General features: G+C 41.3%; 1 protein-coding gene across 1 annotated transcript; it reads right to left on the reverse strand.

The window, feature by feature from the left end:
• LOC134632972 (transient receptor potential cation channel subfamily M member 4-like) lies at positions 1-18,182 on the reverse strand. The gene is made up of 28 exons (XM_063481849.1): positions 18,108-18,182; positions 17,140-17,201; positions 16,873-17,050; positions 16,306-16,486; positions 15,091-15,260; positions 14,696-14,873; positions 14,132-14,196; positions 13,787-14,026; positions 13,353-13,455; positions 13,138-13,259; positions 12,677-12,973; positions 12,447-12,548; positions 12,211-12,339; positions 11,305-11,434; positions 10,997-11,142; positions 8,922-9,034; positions 8,354-8,467; positions 8,209-8,249; positions 6,316-6,548; positions 5,745-5,860; positions 5,361-5,493; positions 5,092-5,266; positions 4,832-4,997; positions 4,553-4,734; positions 4,113-4,245; positions 3,950-4,022; positions 1,346-1,436; positions 1-326 (listed from the first exon to the last, which is right to left on the reverse strand). The coding sequence occupies exons 1-28, from the start codon at positions 18,180-18,182 to the stop codon at positions 295-297; spliced, it is 3,780 nt and encodes a 1,259-aa protein (XP_063337919.1). The 3' UTR covers positions 1-294.
• Between the last annotated feature and the right edge of the window lie 406 nt (positions 18,183-18,588).

The following is an 18,588-nucleotide window of genomic DNA, read 5'->3' on the forward strand; positions in this document are numbered from 1 at the left end:
ATCACATCATATCAGAATAAAATGTAAAACATTGCATGTTTTTAAAACTACAGCATTAATTGTATCAAGTCTTACACACACACACACACACTCACATACATACAGTGTCTTGCATTGGCTGGATAAAATGTTTCCTCTTTTCAGTGCAGTGTTTATATGCTTTGGTAAACCAAGTCCAGTGAGAATCAAGGTGGTGGGCTTGAAATTCTCAAAAGAGAGTGTTCTCCATTTTTGTTTTTTTTCCTGAACTTGAGCGAAGTGAAGGTGTCGTCTTTGATTTAAGGTATCCTTAAATTAAGTTGAGCTGGAAGAGGAGGCAAATGCATCTGTACAGAGGAATAGGTAAAGATGAGTGAGAGGGACAAATTTTAACAAAAAGAAAAAAAGCAAACATTTTTTTAGAAAGCAGTACATTATGAATTGACTTTTATACAGTGCTTTACTACTCTACTAGAGTACTCAAAGTCCATTATACAGCACACCTCATTCATCCATTCACACAGGCACTTTTTTTCTATACCTTGGTGCTTTCTATCTCATATTAATACACAATGCTAACACATTGGAAAGCAAGTCAGGATTTAGTATCTTACTGAAGAATAGCTGAAGGGGGGGGGGGGTCTTTCCAATGTTTTGGTTCTATAACATTTTTCTATCATTACTTTATTATGGATTAGGTGCAAAAATTGTTAAGTGTGGATAATTAAATAATAGATCGATGCAATAGCAAATTGTGCCTTGTTCTCAGATGAACAGCAAGTGGAGAGTGACAGATGAGATGAGGAAATGGAAGGAAGCAGAGAGGCAAAGAGTGATTCACAAACAGAGCCTAGTTTATTTCTCACAGTTTTGTTGCCTTGTGGTTCTAAGCGCTGTCACCAATCTCTGCATTTTATTATTATCTCATAACACTTGTTTAATCAGCTACCATCTCTGCTATAGACTTTTTACAGTCTACAGTCTCAGATCAACAGAGCCCTGCCCTCCAGCACTATCAACAGCAACACTGTACCCATCAGGTAAAACATAGGCTACGATTGCTCTCTATTGTCCCCACCTGATGACAATGATACAGTATGATGCGATTCCATATTAGATTCTTGATGAATGTGGGTTGTTGTTCTTCAGCCTGGTTCTATGTGCCCCTTTTTAACTTTGAGCACCCACCCCTTTAAACATCTCTGCACAGCCCTGGATCAGACCACCAGTCTTGTGGTTAGCAGATTACCTGCTCTACCACTTGAGCTACAGCCACTTAGTAGTGAAGCAAGCTATGTAAATGGAGAGTGGCTTTTCAACACGCAGGCTGTTATGTAAGCATGATTTCATAACTGCTAGTAAATACCTCGTAATGGTGGAGGTCGAGGAGGTTTAAATGTGCTTCCTTGTGATAAAGTATCCACAACCCAGCTGAGTGCACTGGAGCAATACTCCATCTGAGAAGAAAAAGCAGAAGATTATTAAACTATATAAAAAAAAAAAAGACATATTTTTATATATATCACCTGGATCACCTGTTGAGAGAAAAAAAAGAGAAAACAAGCAAACAAAAACAGCAATATAATAAACACAACACCATCGCGATACTCTATGTGTATATAGCAGTAAATATTAAATATTGAATATTATTATGCAGCACGTAAGATTTACAGCGCACAGTGTCCTTTGAGGTAGGAGTTTATACGCTTGTATTTAAAAGGTTCCTTCATGTAATGATCTGCTAGAGGGTGTGGGGAGCCACGGCCCCGTCCTCCAGGGCATGAAGCAGGTATGGAGGAGATCCAGGCCCCAGACATCCAGAGGCCCCCAGAGCACAAGAGACCAAGGAAGACCAACGGAGGGGCAACCGTGCCACTATCCCGGAAAGAGCTGAGGAGAGCCCCAGATGAGGGGTCACTCAGCAGCCGCGGAGCAGAAGCCAGGGGGGGTTGCAGTGACGTGCCCGTGAGCTCCGCCAGCAGCCAGCTGTGCCAGAGTGACCGAGCCCCAGGCCGAGAGGCCGAGGGCACCCCACCCCCGAAGGGGCCCGAGCGAGCCCCAGGCTCCAGGCCCTGACAAGCAGCCACCAGGAGTGAGCCGGTGGGTACCTGGACGCCCATCCCTGGACACAAAGAGCCACCAATGCACCGATGTCTGAGGGTGTCTGCCACTGGCAGGGGGAGTGGTGGGGGGAGATAGGACCTGACATGTAGACACAAACAAACAAACAGGCACACACAGATACAAACATCCATTCCCACCCTCATGCTCTCATATGCAATTACTCAGCACTCACCCAACGCGGAGACAGACATAAATAGACACTGTACACACAATCACACTCCCCAAGCGTACTCTATACCCCAGGTCTAGGTACCCTTGCCCCTGGAGGGGGAAACTGCACCCAGACCCAGGTAGTGTTACCCTCTTCCCTAGGGTGGAGAGAAGCAGACTGCCCCAACTCCACAGCAGCAGGGAGGCCCCACATTCCAGACCCCAGTCGGACGGCCAACTCCTCCTCCTAGCCCCCCCGCCCCAACAGGCAACAGAGAACGGGGGTGTGTGAAGACTCCAAACCTCCCTCCGTCCGCTCATATGTAGTGTTGATGCATGTGTGTTCTAAGGTGCATTTAAAACCCAGGAGGGCATGGAGCTACCTGCCAGAGAGCAGCAGGTAAGCACATAGCCCCTCCTGATAGCTCTCAATGTCTACATGTATTTAAAATTGAGAGGTGGGCAACGACGCCAGGGGTGAGGTTGTGCACCCTGATGGTCTTCTGGATGCCGTATAGCGTGCCCACCCCCAAGGTCCTATATGTATGTGTTATGAGAGTGTGAGTAATGTGAATGTCTAAGTTGTGGGATAAAATTGAGGCAGAGGCAGCCAGAAGGGGACAGAGGGGGGGGATGCCTCCCCTGCACCCTGGTGACACACCTTTACCCCAAGGCCCTGCATGTGTGGGTGATTGTGGTGGAGCGGGAAGAGGGAGGCAGGTGGAGATGGGGAGGGAAGGAAGGGAGGGGCAAGTGGCCCCTCCCTGGGGCCAGCTCCCCCGCTGACCCCAGTAGGCACCCCCATACTCTGCAACCCACCAGGGCAAGGGGGCCCAGGCCTATCCGGACCGGGGCAAAATATTTTTAAAACAGGAAACTGCTTAATCAAAGACAGACCATAAAAAAACAAAAAAACAAAACATAGTCTGACTTGGATACCACTCATATCCACCCGTTAAACACTTGTCCAGCCCAGCTTATCACATCCTCCTGAGAACCACCCTATTCATTTATTTCCTCTCTAATGGACATTTGTTTTTGGTCTATAGCTTTTGGCTTATTTAAGCTACGGTATTAAGTCTTGATGTACTAAATAGAGAACGTCCTGGGCTTCCCATGGATGTGTTTGTGTGGTGTCTTTTAGCTCCAAAGAGGCAGGAAATCACAAAAAAGTTCAATGGTAAGATTCTTTTTTCCTCAGCTCTCAGGAAGATATCATAAAGACTGGAAGCAAATTAAATACAGTTAGGCTAGCTCCATCTAGTGACTAAAAAAATCACATTTTAAAAAGACCACAGTGATGTAGTCAATTGATGAATTGTTGGCTCTGACGTATCCTAATCTTAAGCTATCAAAATATGGAATGCTTAAAAACATTCTGACTGACACAACAGCTTTTTCCCATAATCAGTACTTCTTGCTTTTCTCCAAAAGATAAAATTGCTTACTACAGAGTTGCTTAAGATCAGCCACACTAATTTCAAATAAAACTGTCTTTGTACTAAATAGTAGGTATTTTCCCTATATTCTACCTTCCTGTTATTATACCAGTCAAAACAAGTGTGCAATTCAATGCTTTAACCTTTATGTAGAATACTGAACTGGCTGAACCAATGTGCTCTTTCACAGCAGTTCCACATATGTATGACGAATGAATCAAAGGGTACAAAATGATAAGTTGGAGCTTCAGTTTTACCTGATTCTCCAGAGACCGTAGCCTGTGTTCAAAGTCTCTGCTTTCACTCAGATGTTTAAGCACACCATCTACCCTATATAAACAAAGATGGATTTACTTCAGTATGATGGAATCACAAAGTAATAAATAATGCTGCTACAGTGGAGCATGAAGGTGTGCTCACTTGGTAGACATCCGTTTGAGCCTTTCTGAGTCGCTGCTTTTCTGGATCTTGTTTCGAGCAGTCAGGAAGTCTTCCTTCTGAATCGTTTCCCACGTTGATAATCTGTTAGCTGCCTTTGCTTCCAAGTCTAACACTGATAGAAAAGACAAAGGTTTGAATTGATTACCTTTCAACTCACTTTTCATGCTTTCATCACTGCTAAACTGAGGCCAGTGAGCAAGTAAATTATTTAGATGCTTCCATTTTAAGTAAGCAACTAAAATAAAAACAATTAATTAAAAACAAAAACAAAATACAGTCACTGATTAAAAAACTCAAAGATAATAGAACTATGGAACTGAGGCTTCCTCATTCAGCAGGACAATAACTTTTATATATAATATATATAATAATTATTTTTTTATATTAATAAAATCCACGACTTCTGATCCAATACTGACCAAAGTGGTGGATCTTTACAGAGGGCACTTTGCGGATGACCCTCTTAATAAAGAGGTTGATGTGTGAGAGGATAATGAAAGGAGGAGCCAAAGAAGGACGGGAGTGGTACTCAACAATCAGGTTGTAACGCTGGAACTTCCAGTAGGTGTCACTGTGTTCCTGCACTTTAGAGAAAGTGTAGCTGTGTGGATACAAGCAGATCAGAGCCACTGAGTCAAGTCAAACCAGTCAGTATGCAAATGCACCCTCAGAGATATAATAAAAGACTTGTTCTTTACCTAAACATGGCAATAAGCAGGTTGATGAGCAGGATGTTGGTGACCAGGAGATATATGACTAGCAGAATCACTACCAGCCAGTTACTCTCATGAGTTCTGCAGGGCTCTTCACCACTCTCAATCAAAGTCACATTGTTTGTACAGTTGATATCCCAGTCCTTACCCACTGCAACAAAACAGACATAAAGGAGAAAGTTAAGAAAGTTTTACAGTAGCATTGAATTTCCTTATTTTTATGCCAGTTGCACAAACACTTGTACCATCCATCTCTTCCACAGGGATCTGTCCAAAGATGTGCAAGTATGGCCTGTAGAAAACTCTCCGAAAAATGCGATTCGGGTTTGGATCGTAGGAATAGATCAGAGCCTGATTGGCAACTCCGTACGCCATGAGCCACACACCCAGGAAGAAGAGGAAGAAGAAGACATCCTTCATCTGAACAAGAGGAGAAAATTGTCATTTTGTTTCTGACATTATATTATTAAAAGTGTACAACTGGTATAATGCCAACTGATGGTAACTTTCTCACCATCTTTCCTACAATGATGATTTTTGGCCCCAACTGCTTGTGAATGGCAAAAATGTGAATGAGGCGAAGGGTGAAGACCATGTAGTCCAAACACAGGACATCCCGGCCAAATTCATGTGACCAGTGGAACATCCTGAAACACAGGCACAGTAATGCTGAATCAGTGTGGTAACAGCACCACCTGGTGGCAGAGCTGTAAATTAACTAAAGACCCGATATTATTATAATTATTTTATAGAACACTTAAGACATCCAAATATGAACCAAGGACAGATTTTTTACAAATGTTACAATCTGCAATGACAAAGCCTCATTCAAAAATAATATTGTAGAAAAAAAATTCAGAATTGATTATTTCTATTATTTTTTATTTTTTGTCCATACCTGCAGATTAGTCCTATAATGAACAGGCTGATGGCAGTGAGGTCACATTTATTCCAAACATCCTGAATGTAGAGTCTGAACCTCTGAGGCCAAGACATTGTCCCCAAAAAAATGGTCTTGATAAAGAAGACAAAAATGACTTTACAGATCCATAGAAAACAACAAATTAAACTCAACTATAACTAGGTGACATATACCCAAATACAGACGAGCACTTTCCATTTACTGTCATTATTTCAGTAAAGTGAGTAAAAATCTTACAGGATAAGATTTTAATTTGTGATTCTTTTATTTTTTGAGTTTTCGCTTAATCATACAATATCAGTGACAAATTAAAAAACAAATTTATTTGCTTATATATTTTAATGTCAATCTTGAATCTAAGGCTTTTGACACAGGAGCATGTAACCACTGTGTCGCAATGGCACTTTGGGGATAGTTCACTATATATTATATTTGGGGATAATTATTACATTCAGCTATACCCTTTACATTTCATAAAGCTACTAATTTTTTTTTTCTTGGGGGGGGGGGGGGCAAAGTTCTAAGTAAGATGTCTCTCTTCACTCACCTGTCGGATCTCCTCACAAACAATGGTGAACACCCAGAAGTACAACACACACTCAGCAGCACCTGGGCCTGAGGGTGGTGGGGGCTCGAAATCCACCAGCAGCACGTAGGCGAAAAGCAAGAGAAACAGGAAGTACATCAGGACGTTGCCCAAAAAGGAGGTGACCGGTGCAAACCAGAACTGACGCCAGCGTGACACTATGAATGGACGCTGTGGTGGTCGGTAAGGTACACCTGTATCAAAGATTATAAATACAGATTAACAGGTGACTAAAATGACAGCATATGGAGACAAGAATCAGATGACTCTTTTTTTTTTTTGCCTGTCCCATTTGGTTCTTTAGCCATCAGAATTGTTGTCTGAAGGCCAACAAGAATACCCAATGGATTTTCTTTACCAAATGGATCATCACGGCCTTGCCGTATTGATCCATTTGATCGACCTTTGTTGTTATTATTTATTTTATTTTATTTTCAGTTGTTACAGACGGGACAGACATGACTAGGGGATAGGAAAGGGAGAAAGAAAGCTGAAGGAAAAGAAAAACAGAGGGGAAGTGGGACAGTGAGAAAGGGCACTTAAAAAGAGAAAGAGAGAGAAAAAAGAAAAAAAAACTCCTGGATCACCTGTTGAGAGAAAAAGAAGAGAAAACAAGCAAATAAAGAGAGCAACATGATAAACACAACACCATCACGTTAATCTAGCTAAGTGTAAACAGCAGTAAATACTAAATATTGAATGTTGTGCAGCACGCAGGACTGACAGCACACAATGTGCTTTGAGGTAGCAGCCAAGAAAGGTGTAGTTTATGTCTATGAACAGTGAACACCCGTGTGCACACCTGTGTGGATCAGCGCGCTTGTATTCAAAAGGTTTCCCCATGTAACGGTCTGCTAGAGGGTGTAGGGAGCCATAACCCTGTCCCCCAGGGCATGAAGCAGGCATGGAGGAGATCCAGGCCCCAGACGTCCAGAGGCCCCAGAGTGCGAGAGCCCAAGGAGGACCACCGGAGGGGCATCCGAGCCACCCTTCTGGGAAGAGCTGAGGAGAGCCCCAGACGAGGGGTCACCCAGCAGCCACGGAGCAGAAGCCAGAGGGGGCTGCACTGGCGTGCCCGCGGGCTCTGCCGGCAGCCAGCTGTGCCAGAGTGAACCGAGCCGCAGGCCCAGAGGCCGGAGGCCCCCTACGCCCTGGAAGAGGCCTGACCGAGCAACAGGCACCAGGCCCCGCCAAGTAGCCACCGGGAGTGAGCTGGTACATACCTGAGTGCCCAGCCCCGGACACCAAAAACCACCAACGCACCAACCCCTGAGGGCATCAGCCACCGGCAGGGAGTGTGGTGAGGGGAGATAGGCCTCCATGCTATGGAGGGCCTGGGTGTTCCCAGAGAGGTGGAGTCTAAGACCCGACCTGACATATAGACACAGACAAACAGGCATACACAGACACAAACATGCATTCCCACCCTCATGCACACATATACAAATACTCAGCACTCACCCAACGTAAGGATAGACACAAATGGACATTGTACACACAATCACACTCCCCAAACACACTCTATACCCTCGCCCCCAGAGGGGGAAACGGCACCTAGACCCAGGAGATGTTACCCTTTCCCCCGGGATGGAGGCAAGCAGACCGCCCCGGCTCCGTAGCAGCAGGAAGGCCCCGCAACCCAGATCCCAGTCAGACTTCCAACACCTCCTCCCAGCCCCCCCGCCCCGATGGCCAGCAGAGAACAGGGGTGTGTGAAGACCCCATACCTCCCTCCTCCCGCTCATGTGTAGTGTTGCTGCGTGTTGTTCTAAAGTGCATTTAAAACACGGGAGGGCATGGTGCTGCTGCCAGAGAACAGCAGGTGAATCAGATGACTCTTTAAACAGGACTCACCTTTAATGGCATCACTCTTGTGAACTTCTGAGTCAACTTCACTGGTGTAAGAAAACATTTTTAATTCATTAGTAGACCTAAAACATAAAAACAACAAACTGATGTTCTATGGACTAACACTGAAGAGTGCAAGTAGAAATATTACTGGTGTTTGATGTCAGAGAAAGAGAAGACTGTGGTCCCATAAAGGCTGTCAGAGTCCTGAGCCACTGCATCCTCATTGGGCATTTCCTCCTCCTCCAGCTGATTGTCTTGTGTCCTTTGAGGTGGAATATGTAGAAAAGTTTTAAACACATAGATATATATATCTATCGAGAGATATCTATCTATCTATCTATCTATCTCTCTCAATAACTTGAGCTTCTTATATAATATAGATTTAGTATATTTCTAGCTTATTAGGCAGCTCATTTTCTTTCTTCAGGTGTGAAATGTAAAACTGAGGTCAGAGGTCAAATGTGGCACAATACATTTCGAGACAAACTATAATGTGATGTTTAGAATACCCATATACCAATATAATTTCGTAAATGTCGCCAATACAAACAAAGGACGCTGAATTTTATGTGTAGTTTTAAAGATAAAAGACGTGAATCAATAAGTTGACCTTGAAGACTTTGGTGAACGTAAGCCAAATATTAGAATGATAGAATCAGAATGATATGCATGCAGACACAACCAAAAACATGACCTCTGTGGTAGAACCGCTTTACCTGAAGGAAATGAAGTTGGTGTAGCAGAGGATGGGGCAGAAGAAAGCGAGCAAGAGCTTCCAGACCTCTGTGTTCCTCTTCATATCACCCCACCAGATCTGGGACAGCAGAGACTGGAAGAGGAGAGAAAACAAGGACTTATCCATCAGCAGTAGCTCACTGGCTCAACATGGGGACATGTTATTTTGGAAGCATTATGCCATTTTTAATTTGTAAGTAATTTATACTGTTGTACTGTACAAATCTAGTTTGTATAATCTGAATTTTCACCGTCCTTTCTTACCATCAAAATCGATCTGTAACTTGGGACAGATGCACCAAAAGTGTCTTAAGTATTGGTTAGTTAGATTATAAAGAAAAAGAAAGTCCACATTCCTGCAAAATCCCATATTTGAGCACATGTTAAATAAAAACTTCAAATTGCAAGTGAACTACTGATATTTTTGTAGTTTATAGTTGAATTACACAATGTTGTAAAAGAAATCTGTAGAAAACCTTTTTACCATGAAATAATTCACACTTACAAAAAAGGAAGAATTTCATTCTACAGGGAACAATATGACGTACGACAAAACCAAAAATATCAGTAGACCATCTTTGATCTGTCCAAACAGAACACAGATGCTACTCCAATTCAGAAAATAATTTTGTTAAATATGTGCATGTTTTTTTTATTTTCAAGAGCTGGGTCATTATATTATCTGCTCCATCATCTCCCAGCTTCTTATATCAAATAACATTTTAGATATCCGTTTTTTGGGGCTTTTTTTTTTTATTATTTTTTTTTTATTTTTAAAGGCCCCTCTGCACACTTTCATGCCATTTTTTTCCACATTGAAATAGAAGTCAATGCTTGAACATGATCAGAAAAACAATTAAAGATAAAAGCCTGGATAAAAACAGGATTTCTCATTTAGGACAAATACATCAAGAAGTGTCTGTGTATTGGCAAAAAATTAAAGCAATCTTTTAAAATTCCATATTTGTGCACACAATTTAAAAAAAAAAAATGCTGGTTCTATTTAACTTTTATGCCGGAAATATCACAAGTTGTACGAGTAAAGTGAAAACATCAGTAGATAGTCTAATCTAAATACAACAACAACAACAAATGGTATTCAATTTATAACTAAGAAACAATTTTTTTTTTGTACAATATGTGCAAATTTTTCATTTTCATGACCTGTTCTACCTACCTACCATTTTGAGACCTACACTCCTGGAAGAGAATATTACACATGAAAATATATTTCAGGTGAGAATGATCTGCTAGCCTTTTTTTAATATATTGCTTGACAGTATATAAAAATAGATAAGCTAAAATTTTGCAGTAATCATTATGTACGTCCAAACTTGGAACGATAACATGTTTTAATAGAAAAATTAGACTGATAATTTTTTTAAAACCTCGATTTGTGACAGAGTGACCAAGGTCTGGAAATTTAAAAATAGGCTCATAAATAACTGAATTATTTCCCAATTATAATTCCAGTACCATCTAGAAGCTGCAATTTTGTTACTCACATTTTTTAATGCAAATTAAAAACACTGATTCATTTTAATCGGCCCAGTGAAAGTCTTTGAGATATCAATCTTAAAACATAGTTGCAGATTTCAATGCACAAAACACATCATTTGAAAGTGGGTCGATAGACAATGTTTTTTTTTTTTTTTTTTTTTATTATATCTTTAAAAATTATTTGTTACATTAAGGTAGAATTTCAAAGATTAGATTTGTTCAAACTATTGGACCACAAAATTATTACGCAAATTGCAGATTTTCGAGCAAGAAATGTTACAAAAGCTGGCTTATTGGGATGGAATGACCCATTTTATTCGCTCAACTGATTAATATTTTCTCTATATAAATATGATGGCTTCCTTTGATTTCATGCTCATTTGTTTAATAGCATTCAGTTCAGTTCATTTTTATTTCAAACATGTACATTCACAATCATTACAAAATAACAAATGCAAAGAATGGAATGATAACTATATTTTGGAAAATGACGATGTTATTGCCCATGTGCTAGATGAAAGGAATGCCATTCACATGAATGACAAATATGACACACCTGTACGCCATCATTACTGAAGAAAAGCCGGGCATCGGCGCTCACGCCCATCTGAAGGCAGGTGGTGTCACCCCAGATAGGAGACTTCCTAATCAGCAGGGTAAAGGAACGGTTTTCATCACTCCGATAACAAGAGCTGAAAATATCTGAGATAAAGTAGACAAGACACGTGATGAAGAGTTCGATGAGATTTGTTACTATTGTGTTACATCAGCTGAAAAATTCTAAGGAAATTAAATAAAATGATTGCAAAACTAGATATCAAACCATCCTAACAGTGTAGTGGAAAACTGCAGTTACTTTCTTACCATGAGCCAGGTTCTCAAACTTCTGGGCCAGTTCTTTCATGGAGAGTTTGGTTTCAGTCTCCTCCTCCAGTTTGGACAGGTCTCTGAGTATATTACAGCCACTGAGAGCACTCAGGACTGCCTCACCTGCCTGGAAAGGAGATCACCAATTTACAACATCACTCATAATAAAATGTTATTTTTTTAGCAATTATTTAATTTTATATTAAGACTTAACACCATGATTTTATAATATTTAACAAAATTACCCTTTAGGATCATAAAATAATAATTAACAATGTATTGCAATTAATTGACTTGCACAACTTTGATACATGGCAAGCAGTGTCTAGTTCGAGGTTGTCAAATGTACGGCCTGCAGGCTGAAAATGTATGAAAATGTAAAATGAGCAGTATGTGGCTGCATTTCAATGATATTGGAGACTGAAAGCAGAGTGCAGAATTGATCAAATTGGGAGTTGGAATAGGTAATACAAGTTTTTATTCAGAGCCATTTTCCATTGTGGATGACAAAAGGTTTCAAACTTGATCACTATAGAAATTTCTGGGGGGGGTTTACAACTATTGATGAAAAAAAAACCTAAAAACTGGACAGTCTGGGCAATGAGCTACCAGAACTTTTTACACATTTATTCCTTAGAATTTAAGTTCAAAGAGTCGTGCTGAGTGATTTCTTTTCTTGACACAGCAGCTTTTTCTTTATCATGTGGAAAAACAGAAAACATTGTTACACTGACAGAAAGGTAGAGGTTTCACACCTGGTCTAGTTGCAGCTGTTCTCACACATGCCCAATATAGTGCAACTTCCCCGGAAAACTCTGCTCTATTTAAATAACAATCCATCCATTTCAAATCAGCTGAACACCACTAAAACACAATTCTTGCAGTTTGTCTCAGAGCTTTTACCATCTCCCAGAAATAAAGGGCCATCTCACTGCGGTTCTGCAGTACAGCCCAGAGGAAGAGTGAAGCCCAGGGATAGGGGCAGCGCAGCTGCCGATAGAACGAATCTCCACGCAGAACCTTATTTGCACGCTGGGATGAATAAAAAAATAAGAACATTTATTGTCATGTTAACCATAAAAATAGAAATGCAGTCAGCACAAGTACACTGTGTGTTTATTCTGAAAGGTTCAAAGTACCCTCAGAGATGTCCTTTTGGATGAAGTGAACTCTAAGCCCAAAGCTTTATAGTAGAAAGGCTGGCAGACATCACCCATTAACAGCTCCAGAACCCCTGACACCTGAGGAAACAGTGGGTGGGACAATAAGCACAACAGTATCAGGTTTTCTTCACATTCATAATGAATCGAATGAATCTTTGAGAAAAATTAATGAAAAAGGACAGAATCTCAGTGATTAGAAAACTCACCTCAAAAAGGGTGACCTCCTTCACTGGTCCACTTTGATTCTTATCTTTCACCATTTTTGAGGATGAATTCTGTTTTTCTGATGGTGAGGGACGCTCCACTATTGCCAGCCGCTCTGCTAGACACTGTTGTAGTAGCTGATAGAGCAAGGTCCCATCTGGCACAGAGCGATAGAGGGTTTCCAGCCTGCCATAAGTGAGGTACTCCATGATGTTCAAGCCATTCTCAGTGAAAAGCCGAACAAACTGGGGCTTGTCATTGATCAACGCATCTGTCATTGAGTCTTCCAAATCTTCATACTGTTTAATTGGAGGAAGAAGATCATGTTTTAGGATAGGTTAATACTTTAAGCCAAGTATTCTGTAAATCATAGGTAAACTGTATCTGTCAGAAGTGGTATAATAAACTGCACAATGTACTTCAGAGTATTTCCATTCAGTGTGATGTCTTTTTCCCTCCTCACCTTCCACTGGATGTCTCCATTGAACAGTTCACTCTTGGCAATGTCAACCCTGTTCCACGTTACTGCTAGTTTCAGCTCATCACTATAAGGGCTGGCACCAACTGATGATTGCTGCTTACTTGCTGAAAAACACAAACACGACAAAAATTAATCAAAATAAGGATTAAAGTGCATGTTGCTGCTATGTTGTAAAATTACTGTCTACTTATACATACCTCCCACGAGTGTTTTAAGCAGGACTGTGTCAAAGTCATTTGGACTCTCATGCTCTCCGTGGTAGATTGTAATCAAATCTTTGTTCTGGTAAATGCTCAAAGCCTGGAGACAGAAGACGGGAAAAGGAACAGGAACAATGCAAAATATTTTAGAAAAAAGTCGTTAGTAAAGACAGACAGTGATGAGGAAGAAACTGGTGAGAAAGGTTCTTTTCAAACTCATGATGTTATTCATGGCACAGCCTCTGATTGAGCAAGAGGGTATGACTTAAATCAATTGGAACTGCAATCCTGAAAAACTCCCTGAGGGCATGAATATTAGAACTGAACACAGTTTAGTAAGCAGCTGACAGATATGCAGGCTATAAAAAGTCTTTCCTCGTACTCGTCTGCAGAGTAAAGGCCAACACAATGTTTCTGTTGTCAGCACTCACGTGTTCAACTAGTTTGTCGGTCTGTGCTTCTGAAGGAAAATGCTTCTTAAACCGTTCTGCCACTCTGTCTTTGAGATCCACACTGGGAGTTTTAGGAGCCTCGCTGTTGCCTTCACCAGAGGACGGCACAGCTGGAGCTGAAGACCGGTTCTCCAAGATATCACTCAGGAAATCAGCCAAGCCTCCTGAGCCAGCCAGCACCAGCCAGGGGATGGAGTTTTTCAGAGAGAGATCCATTCTCTGACAGACATTACAAAAACCATGAAATAAAGATTGGCACAATTTAAATTAGAATTCGCAATTTTTGTTTTAATAATTCACATAAAAAGCTGTAAAAGACTGTACCTTCAACATGTCTGTTTCCCCTGATATCAGCATACAAACGACAGGGATGTCAATGCTGCCACTGCCTTTAAAAAGATAAAACAATTTTTAACACGTTTCAATCTTGATAAAATGTTTTTACTAACTTAATGAGAGTGATCATACTAAGATATGCAAAGTGCATAATTTTCATGAAGCACAACAGCTGACACTCATAGAAAGAGCACCCTGTGGATTTTTTTTTTTTTTTTTACTTGAATGGAAATGTTGTAGAGTTAACTGTAAAATACATGCAGTCACATGCAATGGCTTTCTTCCCGTAGATACCAAAAAGAAAAAATAATTCAACCAAAACACAAAGGAACATGTAAAGCCTGTAAAGATCAAAGTTAACTCTAAAAGGATGTATTTTGGGAATAATGGTACAGGATACCAGAGTTAAGTCTCATTTAGCACAATTAGATTTAAATCAGTTAACTTAAACTGAATACATGAGTGGAAGATAATGTGTACTCAAGTATAGTTTCTGCTTTAATTCAGAGGCTATAAATGTTGTACTTCATAGTTTATGGTACCATCTCTCACCCCATATGCCTGTGCGCTGGTGGGAAATGTATTCCTCCAATCTGGCTCTGAAATCTGTTTCTCCTCCTCTGCGGCCCACACTCCCATCGTCCACGAGGAGGAAGGCCTGGTAGTTGTTGTCCAGGGAGCAGGAGTCCCGGGAAATGTTTTGGACATAGTACTTTGCAGGAAAGCTTCCCTGCAAAAGAAGAAAAAACTGTTATTCCAGTGTTTCCTTCCACATTTCAGCCTTAGTTATTTTAAATTGCAGCAAGAACTGCCAACAGTGTGTTCACCCAATAAAACCTGACAAATCAACAGGGACAGTGTGTCAAATCGTGGTCCTTTTCCACAAAGACAACAAGATATGATTTAATGCTTAGAGAAATGTGCAAATGTGTGAGAGTATGTACTACCTGAGGGTTGACCAGCTGCTCTCGTTTTTCCACAAGGCCCCACGGAGCAATGCCCAACGCTACCACCTTGTTGAGCGAGAATGAAGAAGCTGCAGTTGCATGATCTCTTACTGCCTGTCCGACACACCTGCCAACACCTTCACGCAGACCTGTAGTTAAGATCCATGCACCTGGGGGAAACAGGTGAAAAATCTGATTTTTTTTTTTCTTTCAATTTTCTTTCAGTAAATAAAATATAACTTTATGTGACTTTGCAAATCACTGGAGTCTGTTTTATTTACATATTGCACTGTATCTCTCTCTTTTTTTTTTTAAACAGCTAAGATTGTCAACAATTTATTACAGGGTCTGTTGTTTCTCTAAACATGAACAAACAAAGGTCATATCAAAAGTTGTAAATGTGTTTCACATTTTACACCAGTTTTAACACAGTAAGGTTCAGTGTTATAAAATATAATTTAAAAAGAACAAAACTAATGAGACTTGACAATCTGGGGACCAAAACGGGAAGAAAAACAAAGGGAACAGAACCAAATTATTGATCTCTGAGAAATAAACCTAAGACCACAGCAAGTCAAGTATCAGATGCATACACATTTATCTGTAAAAGAATTAAAAGCACATAAAAAAGACTAGAAATGCCACAGACATGCATAAAACATGTTTTTATATGCAATGGGTTTTAACACCAAATATGGTGCCACGCCCTGTCCTATGTCTTATCTAACAAAGATGTTTAGGGAGTGTGAGCCATGTAGTTACTTGCATCTTTGTGTGCATGTTTTGTTTGGGGCTTTGATTTTTTTTCAGTATGTCTTGGACTTGTTTTGAGAAAACAGCGAGTGACCTCAGACGACGGGGAGATCAGTATCGCCATATGCCACCTGCACTTGGTACAGTAGCCAGAGAGGAAATGGCCATTGTACTACCAAATTAGGACCGGACCCCAGGGAGTCGTGTTGTGTGTTGAGACTAAATTTTGTAATAGCTGTATTCTTCCCGCTAAAACCACCATGAGTAGGTTTCAATGTCTGAGAGGATCATTTGTCAGTTCTTTTATCTTCATCTGGAAATTATCATGACATCTGCTAACCAACAATAACCCACTTCAGCAACCAGAACAGAAATAAGATGCTGAGCTCAGATATGCCAGACACATCACACATGCGAGTTTGTTGGAGCACTGACACACTGGCAGATGCATAAAGTTTTTACCTGTGCTTTGTGACGCTTTCACCAGTCCCTGTCTGAGGACCTCCCGTACCCAGGTCTTCACCTGTGTCCTTCCCTCTCCACCCACAACAGAAACAACCAGGTTGGGTAGAGGAAAACGCCAATGTGCTGTCAGTATGGTGTACACCATAGAAGGCTCAGTGCTCCATGACAGGCGCAGGAACTAAGTTTAGACATTTGATGGATTAAAAGAAGCACGCCCATGTCAACAATGCAAAAAGATTTGAAAAGTAATGACCTGTGATCACACTAGTATTAAAGCTGAACGACTCAGTCGTTTCAACCTTTAAATTGTAATAAAATGAAAAAAAAGAAGCTTGTCATGTGATCTGTACTGACTTTTGACTCTGTTTACTCAGGTGGAGCGGAGGTAGACTGAAGGTCAGGAAAATTCAAAGAATTGACTACTACAGCTCAGGGTTTATCTTAACCTTTATTTAACTCACCTTTGGAGGCACTTCTTTTAAAAACATGCACACATGTTCAAGAACTCTCAGGCTCTTGAAATAAAGCATTCAAACATTATGAGAGAAAAATAAAAGCACCCACATGGCTGTGCCTCTTGCTGGCCCCTGCAAACTGCACCTCTCCAAAGGCATCTGTCGGTCGTTCAGAGGAGTGCTGCACGCTTTTCCACTGGTTCACGATGGCTGTGCTGAAATAGTCTCCAAGAGCCACAGAGGCATGGTCATCTCTCGCAGCCCCACACTGACACAATGCACCATTACTAAGAGAGGTGGAGGGATTAAAAACAACACCATGAGAAGTTACTCAAAATACATATGTGCTATTATTAAAAGACAGAGGTCACAGTACCTGAAGGAATCTTCTACAAAAGTGCTGCACACTCTTTTCTTGATGATTTTGGGGATCCAACTCTGAAAGCATTTAACATCACTGAATTATTACAGAAGCTGATTCAATTCTGAATCCAATCCTAAAATCTCATGCATGTGGCAGCAGGGTGCAGAAAACCGTCTACATGTTGACTTTGGCTAAGAGAAACTACCCAGTAATAAGTTGGCGAGCTGTGCTGTGCATAAACACCAGGCTGTGATTTCTGATGATGTAACGTAGTTTGAGCTCAGGTGTGTGCAACAGTCAGGCTGTGCATAAGCATATTCCTCAGTGGGGCTACATTACATTTTGTTTTCACCAATGTATTCAGTGCTAATCTTTCTGTAATGTTATCAGCCAAGCAGTAAAGAGGGAACATCTGTCCCACAGGCCGTTTAACTGGGAAGGGGGGTGGGGGACCTTAACATTATTGGTGCCAGTAGCTGACGCCTCGTCTAGAGTCCTGCAACTGGTGCAGCTAAACGGAACGGAATGCAGTCATCATAAACTATCACCGGAGCGCTTATTTAGCTGCTTATGGTTAGGATGCTCGGTTTAGTAGATATAAGTTAGTTTCTTATAGGTGGTGTGCTTTCCATTTTTACCGCTTAGCCAACAAAGTGGACTGCTGCGTTAGAAATGATTCGCCTAAGCCGTTCCCATTTGTTAAAGCTGTAACGTCCACCGGTTAGACAAGTTTAGGGTCAACAAACCACAGCGGAAACTAAGCAGACGGATAGCTCCTGCAGTCGTTCGCGCAAACGTGCACGTTTGGACAGCTGTTGCACGACGTGTTTTTCCAAGAAGACTATGGGCGGCTCACCGCCGTTCCTCGGAACTTCATGGGCAGAAGTTCCGAGTATAGCGTTAACTTCCACTTCCAAAAAATGTAGCACCACTATAACATCACAACAGCAGCTGAAGGACTTCAATGAACGCTAACCCACCTGGCTCTTCTCAGTTTGGCCAGTATTGTCTCTGCCGTCGCCTCCTCCTCCTTCTTCTGCTCCTGTGTCTTTCATGTTTTCCTTTCAGTCGTTCTCAATGAGAAACATATGCGGAAGGACTAAAGGGGTTTCTTTCTGACTATTTTCCACCTTGTCTCCTACTGCTGAAACCCCATTGCCTGCTACTGCAGTCACTCAGTGTGCGCAAAGAAAAATAGGTGCAGCCAGCACACAGGTAAGGGTGTGGTTTCACAGAGGCAGACAATTACACCAAAGCATGCAAACAGGAAGGGCCAGTCAGAACCACAAAGTGGGCTAGAGTTTATTGAAATACTTCCTCATCCCCTTATCTGGTCACTGGTATCTGTTCTTGGAACTGAATACCCTCAATGACACCACTGTAGCAGAAAGACGGCTAAACATGCCCAAGCTTGTGTTCTCTAATTCTTACTGGAGCCTAAAAATATCACACATTTGTAGT

This window comes from Pelmatolapia mariae, linkage group LG8 (assembly GCF_036321145.2).
Source record: "Pelmatolapia mariae isolate MD_Pm_ZW linkage group LG8, Pm_UMD_F_2, whole genome shotgun sequence".
Classification (NCBI taxonomy): domain Eukaryota; kingdom Metazoa; phylum Chordata; class Actinopteri; order Cichliformes; family Cichlidae; genus Pelmatolapia; species Pelmatolapia mariae.